The sequence below is a fragment of the Phocoena sinus genome, chromosome 20, assembly GCF_008692025.1.
Source record: "Phocoena sinus isolate mPhoSin1 chromosome 20, mPhoSin1.pri, whole genome shotgun sequence".
NCBI lineage: Eukaryota > Metazoa > Chordata > Mammalia > Artiodactyla > Phocoenidae > Phocoena > Phocoena sinus.
The window spans coordinates 21534740-21552667 of NC_045782.1; the positions used below are offsets into that span (position 1 = coordinate 21534740).

A 17928-nucleotide genomic window follows, 5' to 3' on the forward strand; every position below is an offset into this window, starting at 1 on the left:
TTGACTCCTCTCTCTCATATCACACACCCAATCTGTCAGTAAATCTCTTGGCTCTTCCTTCAAAATATACCCAATCATTTCTTATCACCTCCCCCAAGTTGGCCTGATCACGATCAACATTGCTGCAATCATCTCCCAACTTTTGTTCATGCCCCTATAATCTATCCAAGCAAACAGAGAGATCCTTTTGTCAGGAGATCATGTCACTCTCTGCTCAGAGTCTTAGATTGACTTTTCATTACAAATGGCCTCCAAGGGAAAGACTGATGGAGAAGATTGACCCATCTAGTACCAACCTCTATGCCTTCTCTGGTTTCTGTATGTGCCTAATAATGGCAGTGCCACTGTGTTCCCTTGAATGACAGTGGTTTCCACTGGTAGTCCCATGCCAAGGGACAGACAGGAGCTGCAGGGGGCTTAGGATGGTATGAGCCTGAACTTTTAAAGTACCCACAAGTTCTGTGCATAGTTTATGTCCCTTCCAGAGTGGAAACAAATGCAAAAAGCAAAGAGATGGCTCTTCAAACTGAACTAAGGTTGGAATTAAGAGAAGAACATGCCGATAAGCTTCATGTAATGTGAAAGTATCAGCATTACAACTAGTTTTAAGACCTCAGAGCTTAGCTTTCCTTGCTCCTTAGGGAGGAAGACAGTAGGAAAGTAAGAGCATAGAAAAGTCCCCGGGAGGACCTATGATGGAATGCTTGCTCTCTCACTATGGATGAGTAAATTATTGTTCAGGAAATGTTCACTCCCTCCTCAGCCCCAACTCCATGGGAGTATTTTGATGTTGGGCTTGGCCATGTGACTTGCTTTGACCAGTGGAAAGTGGATAGAAGTGACAGTGTGTGAGTTTCAAGCCTAGGTCTTAAGGAACATCACACATTTCTGACCCCCAGCATAAGAAGTACTTGATCCCAGAAAAATGAGAGCTTTGTGGAGCCAAGTTGCCCTAACTGACCTGCAGACGTCTAGAGCCACTCTAACCAACCCACAGATGCAGTAGTGAGAAATCAATGCCTATTGCGGAATGCTTGTTTATTATGCAGATGTTACTGACTAATAGAGCCACTCACTAGGTGTGTGTCCTTGACAAATGGCTTCACTTCTTAGAGCCTTGCTTTCCTCATCTATAAACTGGTATAACAATTGTATCTATTTTGAGGATGGGACTTTGTGAGCACCAGGTAAGGTGCTGCACATAAAGCTCTAGCACAGAGCCTAGAGTGCAGAAAGTGTTTGGTTAGCATTTCTTCCTTGTTCCTGATGATGAGCACTTTGCAGAGTGGGTACCACAGCTGCGTGAGTATGGCAGACTGAAGCTATGGTGGGGTGCAGTTCTGGGTAGCATCAGAAGAACGGGCTGGTTGGGAGAGTGGGTGGGGGTCAAAGTCAGTTGTCCCTGGGTAGTGTGTTTGGGTGGCAGCTGTGGGGACCCATCTCTTTCTTGCTTGCTTAAAAGTATGAAAGCAGGGTACTCTGATAGTTGCCCCTGAGCAGGTGGTGTTGTCTTTGTCTCTACCAGAATTCATGGGACAATGAATAACCTGCTGCTTCCTGTAGAGCCTCCAGGGGGGACTTCCAGGCTTGTGTTTCCTACCCACTGGCTGTGTCCGTGTGCATGAATCCTCTTTCAGAAACTCCCCTTCTTGCCGTCTGCTGGCCAACCTTCCAAGAGCTGGCTGCCCTGGGGCGTTCAGCTGGAGGGAAGAGTGCTAGTGCTTTCCTTCTGAGAAAATCAATCCCTTTCAGACACAGTGTCCTGGGCATAACAGTGTCTAGGCCATTCCCACATGTCAGGCCAATAATTATCCCTGCAGTGTTACTTCCTTCAGGTATGTGATAAGTGCTCCTGGGAATACCTCCATTATTCCCCAACAGTGTAAAAGCACAAAATACCTGTGATTAGGGACGTAAAGCAGTTACCTTTCCCCATACTGGGTCTCTTTATCTTGCTTTAGTTCCCTTTGGCCCTGACAGATAGATGATGGGACAAGAGAAGGGGGCGCTCCTGCTCTCTCTTAGTCCCACTTCTAGGAGCCTATATCTAGGGCAGTGAGGGCATTTCTTCAAATATGCTTCTGCATAAACTCCTTAGCCTGTTCTCAAGACCCTTCAATATCTGAGTCCAGACCATCTTTCCTGCCATTCCCTCTGCCCCCATAGGGGGCCATTCGTTTCTCCATTTATTCAGGCCATAATGAATGTTTATCAGATGTGCTGTGGGCAGAGAGGAAGAGCTGATGAAAGCAAAGTTCCTTCCTTTGAATTATTGAGTCCTTTAAATGCTCTTCTTGCTTTTGTATATGCTGCTTGGAATCTCCCTCCCTCCCTCCCTCCCTCGCTCCCTCTTTTCTTGCTGTCTTTTCTTACCAAATGTTTACTCATCTATTCAGTGCTTATTTGAATTGCAATTGCTATGTATTACCTTGCCATGAATTTTAGGCAGATTTTCTATGATCCCAAAGAGCTCTGTTCCTATTTTTAATACATTGTAATTGTTACACAAAGTTTTTAAATTTTTTTAGACATGTATTTATTTATTTGGCTGCGTCGGGTCTCAGTTGCGGCATGCAGGATCTTTCATTGTGGTGCTTGGGCTCTTCTTTGTGGCGCGTGGGCTTCTCTCTAGTTGTGGCATGTGGGCTCCAGAGTGCATGGGCTCAGTAGTTGTGGTGCACAGGCTCTGTAGTTGTGGCATGCGGGCTCTGCTCTCTAGTTGTGGCGTACAGGCTCTAGAGTGATGTGTTCAGTAGTTGCAGTGTGCAGGCTCTCTAGCTGTGGTACACGGGCCCAAGAGCTCGCAGGCTCAGTAGTTGTGGCATGTGGGCTCTCTAGTTGTGGCACACGAGCCCTAGAGTGTGCAGGCTCAGTAGTTGTGGTGCATGGGCTTAGTTACCACACGGCATGTGGGGTCTTAGTTCTCACAACCAGGGATTGAACCCGCATCCCCTGCTTTGGAAAGTGAATTCTTAACCACTGGACCACCTGGGAAATCCCCTGCTATACAAATCTTTATGAAACACTATGATATGTCTGTCTCTCTGACTAGAGAGTGAGGGGCTCATGGACGGGAAACATGTTCTATTGATCTCTCTATTCCTTGGCACGCAGGACCACTTAATAAATACTTGTAGCAAATATTTAGTGAACAAATGAATGAAGGTCTTTGGTCTTAACTTTGCTATCCTCTTCAGCTGTTGCCAAAGTCTGTCCTTTTCAGTTCCTACAGACCCAATGGGGATGAGTCATCAGGAACATCTCACTTGAAGTAGATGAAGTTGAGGTTCCCCTCAGCCACATAACTGCTATTCATCATTGTTTCCAAGAAGATCTGTCATCCTGGCTCTCTAGCCCCTATTTGCATCAGAATTGATACCTGTTCATAAGAAAGGTCATCTTCCCATAGCACAAACCCATATGGATGCTTTCATCTTTGGCAGCAGCCACATCACTTAATATTAATCAGACCAGAGCTAGGGGGTGGGGCAGGGAGGGAAGTCCCACTAATGATTGACTCTGTAGCTGGCAATCTCTTAGATTGTGTGTTGAGGCTTAATGTATGATTTCATGGCTTTTCATGGTCTCTAAACTGCAAATTCAAGATTATTTGAAAACATTTAATTTAATTTTTATGCTCTTTTAATCAAAAAAGTTAAAAAAACTAATAATCCTTTATGGGCAGTTATAAAAACTATTTGCACACAAGACAGAAATGTCTCCCTTTGCTGATCAATCTAAGTTTGAACTTAGAGAGGACTCCATAGGGGTACTGATGGGGCAGGGTGGTATGGTTTTGGAGATAACTTAATTCTTCTAGGTGATTCTCCAGGTTCATTCATCACCGCCAGCGTCCCCAACCCCAACCTCTTCATATGGAAGTGACTTCATATGGAAGCGAGTGCCTGTGGGGAGGGCTGGTGTCTGGCCCATCTTTTTATTCCAGGAGCCTCACTTGGTGCCTGTCATGAGGCAGGTGTGCAGGAAATGCTTGCTGAATGGATGAATAATTTAACAAGAGAAGGTTTCTCCATACTCTCCTTCTAGCAGTCTGAGGTGAGATCTGTAATCATTCACTCTGTCTTTCCACGTCACCATTGGAGGTAGAAGCACCAGTGGCCTCCACAAAGTGAGGATATGCAAAGGGGATGTGAGGTGTTAGAATGTTTGTGTGTTGCTTTTTACATTTGCAAAAATCATATTCAGAATCCTAGATTTAGAAAGACCTTAGAAATCTGAAGTTCAACTTCTTCACTTAACAAACGAGGAAACAGAGTCAAAGTGAGGAAGTTCCTTGATTAAGTACAAAATTGGCACATGAATTCCACTTTTCTGGTCACTCTTAATTAGTTAAATGTTTTTTTTCCTATACTGTTTTATTTCATTCCCTTGGTGTGTGCTGTTTCCCATAACTATCCCCAAATCTGGCAAGCTCTGGGATTGCTGTGGAAGACAGTAGCATCCTTTCCCCTCTACTCCCTTCAACTTTGCACTGTTCTCTCTTTTTTGCTTAAGGATTCTGGCGATAAAACACTCTAGAAACCCAAGGAAACTGGACAGAGTTCTCTAGGTCATCGTATCACACACGTAAATGAAGAAAAATGCCACCCTGCCTCCACCTGAAAGGGAGACCCAATGACACAGAGAGGGAGATGTGGTTTCGCTGAGGGCTTCTGGATGTTTTGAAGTTGGATCCAAACCACCTGGTGAATACTTTTTCAATCACATAATTGGCAAAGTCCCAAATGTGGCCAGCTGACATGGTAGAGTCTGTCAGCTAGCAGAGTTCCCCAGCTCTTTACCAATCCATGGGATAATGATGACCATCATCATAATAATCATTATTGCCTTAGACAGGTGTGGATGACAAAGGCACTCTGGGGGCTTCTGTTTGAAATGAGCTGCTTCTTAGCCTGCCTTCACTCTCCAGAGTGACTTTCTACAGAATTAAAGGATCATGAAGCTGAAAGAGTCCCTTGGAAATCATCAGTTCTGCCTTTCTGACTTCAGACAGGACTAACCATTATAGAATAGTTGCTATATAGGAAATTGAACGAAACTTACTTTTATATGTTATTCTTGTGATAGTGTCTCTGTTGAGCATTCGATTAAGAAATGGGTTTGATGAATCAGAAACCTAGAGGAGAAAAGAAAATATTAATAACTTGGCAGTATTATTTCAAGATAAACATCGCCTCCATGCATTTACTTATTCACTCATATTTATTGAGTCCCTACCATGCTATAAACACTATGATGGCTGGAAATTCAGAGATTAAATATATAGAATCTACTTTCCAGAATCCACAGTCTAGAGAAAGAAGACAGGTAAGTAACCTAATGGTTATAATTTAGTGTGAAGAGTGCTATGATAAAGTTACAGGTATGATGATATTAGAGGAAGACCGTCCACCTGGGGAATCTTAGGCACTAAGGCCTGAGCTAAGTCTTGAAGGATTGGGGGAAGTTAACAAAGTGCGTTGGTGGTAGAGTGTGGAAAAGGAGGAAAGATGAAGAAAAACATGACATACAGAGGATTGTGCACACATGGACATGGGAGAACTAGTCATGCTCAGGGAAGTATTTCAGTGTAGGTGAAGGTGAGAGTATGGGGGAAGGATGCGAGGTAAGGATAGAGAGGTAGGCAAGTGCTAGGTCATGTCAGGCTTTGAGTGTCATGTTAGGGAATTTAAACTTTATCCTGTAGGGATAGGGAAATATCAGAGGGTTTTAAGTAAGGAGTAGGGAGTGACATATCAGGAAGGGGATAGTTTTCCAAGTAGAGAGTGAGAGAAAGAGTACTCAGAGCAGTGATATCAGGAGATGAAAAAGATCTCTAGGATATAATATAGAATCTTATACCACTGCTCAGTATTACATGAATCAAATATATCATAAGCCATGTCATTCAGTCAATCAATCAATCATCCATCAATCTGTCCTTTCATCCATCCAAAAAATATTTACCAAATTCCTATTATGGGTGACACATTTTACTAGATGTTCAGAGATCAGTTCCCATTTTATGCCCATGCTGTTACGTCTCCAAATTCCTTGTTTGGAGAACAAGCCAAGTTTCCAGGGGCTTAAGCCAGAGAACCACAATTTGGAGACTGTGATGGGCCCCCACAAGACTGTGTATACTGTTTTCTTAACAACTCCCTTTTTACTCAGCCTTTTTCTAGGGACCATTGTTCATCCTAGTTATTTTTCTCCTACCTTGCTCAGCTGTGCTCTGTAATTTACACCTCAGCTGCTAATCGGATATTGTGACACATCAACATTTTAAATCTGATTTATTCTGAGGGTTGGGAAAATTGCAGCAGATGATTATTATTATTAGATAAGCAACAGGTAATTTTTAGTTTGCAGAAAGCACAGACTGTTTATTTTCCCTCCATCTGCCTTTCCTTTCCCACGCAGTTTCCTGTGTGTGTTGTTGTGGTGAGACAAACACCAAGGGGAGCTTGGTGAGTGACAATGTTCAACGGAGGTAAAATCCCACTCCAAATGGAGAAAAGTCCCAAATTAAACACTGCTGATCCCTGGAAGCTTTAGTGCTGAATCCAATTTCTACTTTGACATCCTCTTCAGCTATTTAAAAGATAGCCTGAAGCTGCCTGTTTGTGTTGATGCAGCCCATGAAAGGAGAGCCAAAAATAGATTGTCATGGCGAATCTGCCATGTCCCTTAATCGGGTGCCTTGGTTTCCTGGTACCCGGTGAGTCTGGGCAGAGCTAACATTGGGATTAGACATTTTTGTGCTGATTAAAAATAATTGAAAAATTTCCAAAGTGCACACAGATGATTTGTGGGCTCTAGCATGTTGGCTGTGTGGGTGAGAGGATAAAATATGTACTTGGTATAAGTGAGCTTAAGTGAGAAGTTAATGGTATGTGATTGAGCAGCAATTATAGCCAAATCTCAGTTCCCTGTGGTCATAGGAAGGGTGGGGGATTAGGAAGGGACAGAGATAGGTAAAACCCAGAGATAAACAAATCTCTTGTTTTAACAAACAATTCCAGTGCTTTTATGGCTCAGCTTTTGGGCCAGGGTGACATCTTGAGGGCTCAGCTGACCTAGATACAGGGTCTCTCATTTTCTGTTCCTGCCTACCTTGAGGCAGGAACTGGGGAGGAGAGGCAGAAAGATCAGCAGGAGGGGAGGGGTACCAGAGGTTTTGTTCACGTCATTTCTAGGTACCAGTGTCCAGAACAAGGCTGGACTGTGTCCCATGCTCAGTCAGTGTTTGGGGATGAGTGAATGACAAGTCACAGCTTGGATAACTCACTGTGGAGCATCTGGGAGTTGATTATGTCGGACAAAGATAGAAGTGCTGTGGCTTATTTTGAGATCTAGCCAGAAAGCTTCAGGTTTGCTCAGGGAAAGAACAGAAGCATCCCTAAGAGCCAAACTGACCTGAGAAGATGCAGGAGCTATTCACCATCCTTTCACTGACCTCAGGGTCTGGGGCATATGTTTCACTCAACAACCCGCAGGGAAGCAGCAGGACCTGCATCAGTAATCTCGGTGGAAAGAGTGTTTCTGCAGGAGCTTGTGAAACACACCAGGAGTTTGCAGTTAGGAGGTTGACTTCCTGGTGAATCAATCAGTGTCAGCTGTAATGTGCCTGCACTTCCAGGATGACATACACTGACTTAGGAGCTTTAAGCAAAGTGAGGCAATGCCAGTGGCAGGGGCTGAGGCACTCACCAAAGGTCAGGAGCTGTTGGGCAGTCCATGTTGGCCGTGAGAATTACTCATGGAAGGCCTGGCATTGGGAAAGCCACAGGGGATGTGAGCCCCTGGACATGCATGGCACAATTTTGTGAAATATCTTTAGGCTTCATAACAATAAGCTTGACCCAGGTTGAATGCATCAGTTGGTTATCAATATCATAATTGGGGCTGGTTGAGGGATATAGTTATCTGCCCCATGTTTGTGGGCAGCATGGGGATGTGGGGGAAAAGTTTTTAAATGTTGTTTTCTCTTTTCCCCCTCCCAGCTCTGTGAATAAGGTCATTAGTAAGGTCACTGACTTGCCTTAAAGTCAAGCAAGACTTGGGTTCCATTCCTTTATGGGCTGTTACGAACTACATGAATTAGGATGGAATGTCAAAGATTCTCTGAACCATTTTCCTCATCTGCAAGATAGGGACATGATGCCCACTCCACAGGTTTATTATTAGGGTTAAATGATAAAATATATGTAAAGTACATATCTCAGTGCCTGGCATTCAGGAACCCATTGTTTATTATAACAGGGTCTGTGATGATGTCAAGACATGTAGAGCAGGGACTGACAGGATCAGTCTGTACCAGGACCAGTTTCCTTTGGGAAGTCACATCAGGTATTAAGAAGGCACGACAGCTTAAAAATGTACTTCCTCTATCAAAAGCCCCTTCCTATCTTTGCCAATAACAAGCTAGATGAGGTGGGGTTGGTGGCCAGTGGCAGCAATAGGTCACTAATGCCTCTGTCCAATGTTCAGCTCTACTGGGGCCACAAAAAGGTGAGGTGAGGGAGAGTAAGTTAGGAGGTGGTGTAGCCAGGCAAGGCAAAGTGCTTATTGAAAAGGGTGATGCTCTCAAGGAGGGAGGGGGAGTAGTGACTGGGGTTGTCCCTGCACTCATTCTTCTGAGTGATGCCTGGGGTTGCCCCTGTTGCCCATTCTTTTGAGTGATGCCTGGGGTTGCCCCTGCACTCATCCTTCTGAGTGATGATGATGCCACCACGAAAGCTCTGTTAAAACTCACTAGTGCCAAATGCTGAATTTCTATTGACCATCATCAGATTCCAAGTTCTGATTGGAGCACTTCCTCTAATGGTCTGGTTAAAACTTCCCAAGGGGCTAGCACACTGACTGCCAACTTTTAGAACTGCCACCCTTTGCTTTTGTTTTTTTTTTCCCTTTTGGAAAGACAGTTTCTTTTGTTTTCTTTCTTTTTTTTTAATTTGCAAACTTGTTTCACTCAACAACTGTCAAAATGTTAAAGGTAATTATTTTTTAACAAATTAGAATTTGCTTGCTTGGAGGTTTGTTGTTGATGATGACTGTAAGAAGATGTAGAGCCTCCCTAGTATGTCATAAAGTCAGCATTGGTGACCTTTGCTTAATTATTCACAAGGATGCTTACAAAGGAGAGGGACAATGGAAGGGAAAGATGATAGAGCAATTGTGGGAAGCTGGAGGGAGCTGTTTAGTGCAGTGCCTGGAGGGGAGAGATATCTCACATTTTCCTTTCATCTCTTTTTCCAAGGGTTATCTGATGGACAGGTCTTTAATCCGGTGGGGTGTCAGTGAGAAACCATCTCCCCTTATATTGCTTCCTTCTGATTCTTCGGCATGAGTGGGACCTAAAGCCTGCCCCTGGATCCAGCACACTTTTTCTCTCTAGGACAAAAGCTACCTGAATCCTCTGGCCCCAGTGCTCTGAAATGGAACTCATTGTTTTTGCATCTCACTGAAAGGGACTTTATTTATCATGAATCTCATGGAAATAAAAGTCACCCCCTGCAGCTTTTCTTGGGCATAGATATTACCTCTGTTGCTATTTCTAAGATCCAACAGGACCGCAAACTGATATTCTGATTGGGTGGGAATGGCAAGAAGAGAAGAATGAAGGAATGCAATACACTTACTTTTATAAATATAGAAACTACCACCAATCCATTTGGGCTCTTTGCAGCTTCTGTGACATTGGTATATAACTCGTGGTTATAGTGGATGAGCTGTACCTGGCAGGAGTGAAAAACAATAATAAGAACAACAATCTAGCATTAAAAGATGTGAGGTACGGCATATCCACCCTACATAAGGGTAAACTGTAAAGTACATTGTAGAACAATTGGAAAGATAATCCTATAATTGAAGAGATTTCAGGGATATGATCTGTGTGTGTGTGTGTGCATGTATTTTATACATGCACACACACATACACACACATACAAAATACCCATACATATTTACAAAAGTTTTCTGGTAACAATCATGCATTTAATAAGCTTGGTGCCCATCTGGCTCTGGCTTCATCTCAGGACATTTCCCCTAAAGTGTTTGTAAAGTGAATTTCCCTTATTAGGAGCAGAACTGCCCTACAGGGGTGGACATGTTTCCAGGCTGCACCAGCAGCTCCCATTGGCAGAAAGTAAATCTTCCTCATGGCCATGGACAAGCAGGGAATTGCTAGGTCCTGAGTCAGCTCAGTGACACTGAGAGGAGACTGGCCAGCCTGCAAGATGCAGTGCTCCTGATGGAGAGAGAGCTGATGGCTTAGGCTCCTGATGCACCAGCCTGCACCAGTCACCTGATTGTGCAGGACTTAACTTGCTCTTCATTGAATGAAGATCAGCAATCTGCCTGTTGAGCCCTTGTTCATTCATTTCAGGCTGTGGCTTTAAAATAGCTTTTTATGTCCATGCCACTCTCTCACTTTGTCACAACTTACCCTTCCCCCTCCCCATATCCTCAAGTCCATATATACACTACCAAATGTAAAATAGATAGCTAGTGGGAAGAAGCCACATAGTACAGGGAGATCAGCTCGGTGGTTTGTGACCACCTTCAGAGGTGGGATAGGGAGGGTGGGAGGAAGGGAGACACAAGATGGAAGAGATATGGGAATATATGTATATGTATAACTGATTAACTTTGTTATAAAGCAGAAACTAACACACCATTGTAAAGCAATTATACTCCAATAAAAATGTTAAAAAATAAAATAGCTTTTATTTTTTAATAGTATGGAAGTATAATTTTGTAACAAACTAAAAGAAATTAAAAAAAAAACAAAAGTTCCCCTTCCCCACCTCTTTCTAATCCCAGTCCAAGCAATATGATTTTTAAGAGTTTAGTATTTATTCCAGATTTTTTTTGTGCTTATTAATCACACACACATATACATGTAGAGTTAAAAAAAAAACACTAAATGGATAAATTCCTAGAAACATACAACCTACCAAGACTGAATCAAGAAGAAATACACACCTGAACAGATGAGTACAAATAAGGTGATTGAAGTAGTAATCAAAAATCTCTCAACAAAGAAAATCCTTGGACCAGATGACTTTGTGGATGAATTCCACCAAACATTCAAGGAAGAATCCATACCAATCCTTCTTAAACTCTTCTAAAAAATAGAAGAAGAGAGAATACTTCCAAACTCATTTTATGAGGCCAGCATCATCCTGATACTAAAGCCAGACAAAGACACTGCAAGAACAGAGAACTAAAGGCCAATAACCCTTATGTACATAGATGCAAAAATCTTTAATAAAATAATAGCAAATCAAACTCAACAACACATTAAAAGGATTATACACCATGACCAAGTAGGATTTATTCCTGGGATGCAAGGATTGTTCAACACATACAAATCAATCAGTGTGATATACCACATTAATGTAATAAAAGATAAAAACCACATGACCATTTCAATAGATTCAGAAAAAGCATTTGACAAAATTCACCATCCATTCATGATAAAAAATCTCAGAAAAACAGAAGGAACTTACCTCAATACAATAAAGGACATATATGAAAAGCCCACAGCTAACATCATAATTAATGGAGAAACACTGAAAATTTCTCCTCTAAGATCCAGTACAAGGCAAGGATGCTCACTCTTGCCACTTCTATTCAACAAAGTCTAGGCAAAGCAATTAGACAAGAAGAAATAAAAGACATCCAAATCAGAAAGGAAGAAATAAAATCACCTCTTTTTGCAGATGAAATGATCATATATGTAGAACACAATAAAGACTCAACCACACAAAAATCTCTTGGTACTGATAAATGAATTCAGTAAAATTGCCGGATACAAATTCAGTATACAAAAATTCGTGGCATTTCTGTACACTAACAATGGACTATCCAAAAAGGAAATTCAAAAAACAATCTCATTTATAGTAGCAACAACAAAAATAAGATACTTAGGAATAAGCTCAACCAAAGAAGTGAACAACTTGTACACTGAAAACTATAAATCACTGGTGAGGGAAATTAAATAAAATAAATGGAAAGACAGGCCCATGTTTGTGGGCTGGAAGAATTAATATTGTTAAAACGTTCATGCTACTATAAGTGATCTACAGATTCAATCCAATCCCTATCAAAATTCCAAAGGCATCCTTTACATAAATAGGAAAAAAATCCTAAAATTCATATGGAACCACAAAAGACCCTGAGTAGTCAAAGCAATCTTGAGCAAGAAAAACGAAGTTAGAATGAAGCTAGAGGAATTACATTTCTTGGTTCCAAAATGTATTTCAAAGCTATAGTAATTAAAACAGTATAAATACATATGCATAGACCAGTGGAACAGAACAGAGGCCTTGAAATAAATCCACACACTTATGGCCAACTGATTTTTGACAAGAGTTCCAAGAACACATAATGGAGAAAGGACAGACTCTTCAATAAATGATGTTGGGAAAATTGGATATCCCATGAAAAATAATGAAATTGGAACCTTATCTCATACCACATACAGAAGCCAACTAAAAATGGATTAAGGACTTATATGTTAGACCTGAAACTATAAAACTACTAGAGGAAAACATAGGAAAAAATTTCTTGACATTGGTCTTGACAGTGTTTTTTTGGTTATGACAGCAAAAAAGCACAGGCAAGAAAAGCAAAACCAGACAAGTGGGGTTGTACCAAACTAGAAAGCTTCTGCACAGCAAAGGAAACAATCAAAATAGTAAAATGGTAACCTACAGAATGGGAGAAAATATTCACAAACAATGTATCTGATAAGGGTTAATATTCCAAATATCCAAGTAACTCATAACAAAAACCCAAATAACCTGATTAAAAAATGGGGAAATAATTTGAATTGACATTTCTCAAAAGAAAACATACAAATGACCAATAGGTACACGAAATAGTGCACAACATCACCAATAATCGGGGAAATGCAAATCAAAACCACAATGAGATATAACCTCACACTTGTTAGAATGGCTATTACAAAAAAGACAAGTGATAATAAGTGTTGGTGAAGTTGTGGACAAAAGGGAACACTTGTGCACTGTTGGTGGGAATGTAAATTGGTGCAGCCACTATGGAAAACTGGATGGAGTTTCCTCAAAAAATGAAAAATAGAACTATCATAAGATCCAGAAACCCCATCTGTGTATATGTCCAAAAGAAATGAAATCTGTCTCTTAAAGAGATATCTACACTCCCATGTTCACTGTAGCATTGTTCACAGTAGCTAAGATATGGAAACAACCTGAGTGTCCACTGAGGGATGAATGGATAAGGAAAATGTGATACATACCTCTCCCCACACACTGGAATATTATTCAGCAATAAAAATAACTGAAATCCTGTCATTTGTGACAACATAGATGAACCAGATGAGCCAGAAGGACATTATGCTAAGTGAAATATGCCAGACACAGAAAGTCAAATACTGTATGAACTCATTTATAGGTAGAATCTAAAATAGTCAACTCATAGAAGGAGAGAATAGAATGGTGGTTGTCAGGGGTGGAGCAGAGAGGGAAATGAGATGTTCGTCAAAGGGTACAAAGTTTCACTTATGAAGGTGAATGAGTTCTGGAGCTCTAATGTACAGCATGGTGGTGATAGTTAACAATATTGTATCACACACTTGAAATTTGCTAAAAGTATAGATCCTAAATTAAATCTTTTTTTCTAACATCTTTATTGGAGTATAATTGCTTTACAATGGTGTACTAGTTTCTGCCCTACAACAAAGTGAATCAGTTATACACGCACATACATCCCCACATCTCCTCCCTCCCGCGTCTCCTTCCCACCCTCCCCATCCTACCCCTATAGGTGGTCACAAAGCACCGATCTCATCTCCCTGTGCTATGCGGCTGATTCCCGCTAGCTATCTATTTTACATTTGGTAGTATATATAAGTCCATGCCACTCTCTCACTTTGTCCCAGCTTACCCATCCCCCTCCCCGTATCCTCAAGACCATTCTCTACATCTATGTCTTTATTTCTGTCCTGCCCCTAGGTTCTTCATAACCACTTTTTTTTTAGATTATATATATATATACATATATATATGTGTGTGTGTGTGTGTGTGTGTGTGTGTGTGTGTTAGCATACAGTATTTGTTTTTCTCTTTTTGACTTACTTCAATCTGTATGACAGACTCTAAGTCTATCCACCTCACTACAAATAACTCAATTTAGTTTCTTTTTATGGCTGAGTAATATTCCATTGTATACATGTGCCACATCTTCTTTATGACCCAGCAATCCCACTACTGGTCATATACCCTGAGAAAACGATAATTCAAGAAGAGTCATGTACCACAATGTTCATTGCAGCTCTATTTACAATAGCCACAACACGGAAGCAACCTAAGTGTCCATTGACAGATGAATGGATAAAGAAGATGTGGCATGAAATTAAATCTTATCACACACACCACACACACACACGCACATATCTATGAATTGGTGATGGATATGTTATTTAGTTCGATTGTGGTGATCTTTTCACAATGTATACATATATCAAAATATCAGTTGTACACCTAAAATATATACAATTTTGATATGTCAAAGATATCTCAATAAAAATAAAAAATGAAAAGTGAAAAAACAATGGAAATGGAATCATTTATAAGTAACTGTGAACTTGATTTAAAAAAATTTTTTTTTAAATTAAAAGTAGTCTGTGGCTATCTTTCTAAGTCAATGTGTATGGATCTACCTAAATCTTTCTAATAGCCATATAATTCTCCATCACATAAATGCCCCATAACATATTTAACCATTCTCTCACTAGTTTTTAGGTTGTTTCCATTTTTTTTTTTTTTTTTGTCTCTCGGAAACAGTGTCACAGCAAGCCTAGCATTATCTTTCTATAATGGTATTAGCATTTTCCACAAGTTGATTTGAGAATCTAAAAAGATGGTGTATGTAAAAGTGATTTATGACTCTGAAAGTATAAAGAGTATTCATTATTCCCAACATCCTATGTTGAATTTAAAAAGGTGGTGTAGTTTTAGAAGCTGAGAAAGTCAGTGATCAAAAAAGCTACTTGATCTTTGAATAAAACATCTCTAACAGAGTGAATTGCAACCTTCACTGTGCATCCAGTTCACCTGGGTGCTTTTAAAATCCACCTATGCCTGCCCCCCAAATTCTGATTTGATTCTTTTAGGGTGGGAACAAGGCACTGATGTTTGTTAAAAGCTCTTCAGCTAGAGGGCAGCTGGAGTGGAGAACCAGTGCAACATAATCAATGAGCATCAGTATCCCATCACTGTCCACTCAGATGGATGGTCCCTTGAGTCTGATAATATCCTGAACATCTTGAATCAGTAGAGCTTCTCATGGAGGGAGCACATATTATTGCTGCTCTTGAAATATCCTATTTGTTTATTGCTGCTTCACTTCTGGTGTGTTTTGCCAATGGTGGCAGATGGTTATACAGCAGCTACTCTGTCATCAAAAAGGCAACTACAGTCAGGGGCTAGTGAATCTTCTCTGCCTGTGCAGGACTCAGGCCAGGCAGGCTTACAGGTCTGTGCTCATCAATCTCCTCCCTCCCTACCTCCCACCCACACAGCCAGGACTTTCTGTAGGTGGAGAACCAGGAGCTATAGGGGGACCTGCCACATCTCCTTTCAGTGTTGAGTAAGCTTCTTAATGAGAATCAAAACACATCCTGCCAACTGCTAAGATCTTCCCAACAGGTGACCTAGAAAACCACCTGGGGCTGTGCCAGTTCTTCAAGGCATGCCTTGAAATTTCAGTATATTCTGAGAACTAGGCTTGGAGAGCAGAGAAGTGGAAGGCAATCAAGTGGAGTGATTCTTCTCTCCAACTTATAAGACTGAAAAAAGTAGGAAGATGTCTCTTGGATGCCCCATAGGGTAGGATCCCGTAGGGGCCAGGGTTGTGGCAAGTATAGGGATGAGGCTGTGCTCTGCTCTAAGCTCAGGTTAGCACATTTGGGATTTTGATCTGAAGTCTTGCCTCCTCTGTGTTCCAAGGTAAGTTGGCTAGGATTCTGAGAACATGGTGAACCATATGAAATTTACTTTTTGATTTGCAAAAATGGTGATTTTATAGAGTTAACATAATCTTAAAATAAAGCTATTTTGAATACAGCATACCCCCACATGCCCACACACGAATTACACGTTAAAAAGATGACATAGTACTTTCCTACTCAATGTGCAGTGCAGGGACCAGCAACAGCCTCAGGATCTGGGAACTTGTTAGAAAAATGCAGAATCTTGAGCCCTACTCTAGACCTCCTGAATCACAATCTGCATTTTAACAAATTCCCAGTGATTTGAATGAATGTACGTTATTAGTAGTTGAGAAGTACTGGTTTAGCAGATACTGCTGGCTGGTTAGCAGGGCCCTATTTTGTCTGGTTGTTCACCCTTCCTCTGGTTCACTTCAGCTGAATTTAGGGGTACATACATCATGTATGTTGGAAGATAGGCTGAGTTCAGATCATAGGAGACTTAGACTAGGAGCCAGGGAAGGGATTTGAACAGGAGATACTATAATCACTATGGGCTGTAAGAGGGAGACTGGAGCAGGGAAAGACCAGAGGTAAGGAGGATATAATTTCAGGTGGTGGTCTTTAAGGTGGAGAATGTTCCATAGGACTTTGTAGTTTATAGGATGTGCATGTGTGTGGTGAGTGGGCACCAAGTGATCCCCCAGGCCTCAGACCAGTCAGGACCACAAGAAGACCCCAGGAGGCAGCTTGGCAATGGCCAGGCTTCTTGTTCCCACCTGTCAGAACACAATTTTGGCATCAAAGGCAAGAGGAACATTCATGAATCAACAGCAGGGCTTAACTGTGAAAAAGCACTGCTTCCCTTTCACCTACCTCCCAAGGTCCTTATCAGTAGCAATTATAATTCCTGCAGCTGTTGATTTTTTTTTTCTCCAGGCAGGCACAGTGGGCCCAATCAAATACACACTAACCACATACACGGTGCATAGGTGTGGGTGGGTCTGGGGGAAGAGGATCTTCTGCTTCTTCTGCTATTAATTTGGGGTTGGGGAGCAGCTATGTGCAAATCATATCCTGCTAGGAAGAGAGTATAAGATTGGCAAGTTGGTTCCAAAAGTGATGCCTGTGGATTGCCTTTTGCCATTAATGGGTAATATTTTTAAATCCAAACCCTACTAAGTCAGAATTTTGAATAATTTGGATGAGCACTTAAGCTGTAATTTGAACACCAACTTTGGTGCTTACTCAAGGTAATCAAAGTGTCTGACGTGACATAGGAGATTTATAAGTGAATGCTTGACCTTCTGAGCAAGTGTGTGAGGCAACTAGAACTGCAGGGACAATGTTGAAACTGCTTACAAGAACAAACTCTTTGGGGGTTAATGATGACATTCTAATTAAACACCGCTTTTAGCTATTCATTAAAGAGACAACCCAAGGGCTTCTGCTAGCTTAGTTGGAATTACCATGTGAAAGAGCTAAGCCTGGATTACTGGACATTATTTTATAATCTCGACTTTTTAATTAGTTTAGACAGGTGTCTGAACTTTAGAGAAGCTTTCTGGAAATGCAAGACTGAGAAATGTCTGTCTTAGAGGAAGAAATAAGATATTGTTGGACTTTTCATTATGCTCAGACACGGTACACGCTGTGATCCAGAGCATTTTCTAAGTTCTCTGAGATCTGATGTGATTCTTCATTGTGTGACACTAGCTTTAATCTTGTGTTCTCATCCCAGAACATGCTGTCTCACCTCAGTCTTTTACAAGGAGCTCGAATTTGTTCATTCAAAATATTTTTGAGGGTCAACCATGTGTTGAGGTCAGTGGGAGTGAGACTGATAAAATGCTTGTCCTCCTAGAGATAATTTCAGATGGTGGTAAGAGCTTTGAAGGAAACAAAACAAGGTTTTGGCTTGCAAAATGAATGACAGTAGTGGAAATATT

The 17928-nt window shown here is 41.2% G+C and overlaps 1 protein-coding gene across 2 annotated transcripts in view; it reads right to left on the reverse strand.

Moving 5' to 3' along the window:
• Positions 1–17928, reverse strand: part of CA10 (carbonic anhydrase 10) — a 620400-nt gene that overhangs the window by 15221 nt on the left and 587251 nt on the right. For both annotated transcript variants that reach the window (XM_032615887.1, XM_032615886.1), the window contains 2 exons: positions 9645–9740; positions 5065–5137 (listed from right to left, as the gene is read on the reverse strand). In XM_032615887.1, the coding sequence (XP_032471778.1) occupies positions 5065–5137; positions 9645–9740 (169 nt within the window). The remainder of the gene's footprint in view (positions 1–5064; positions 5138–9644; positions 9741–17928) is intronic.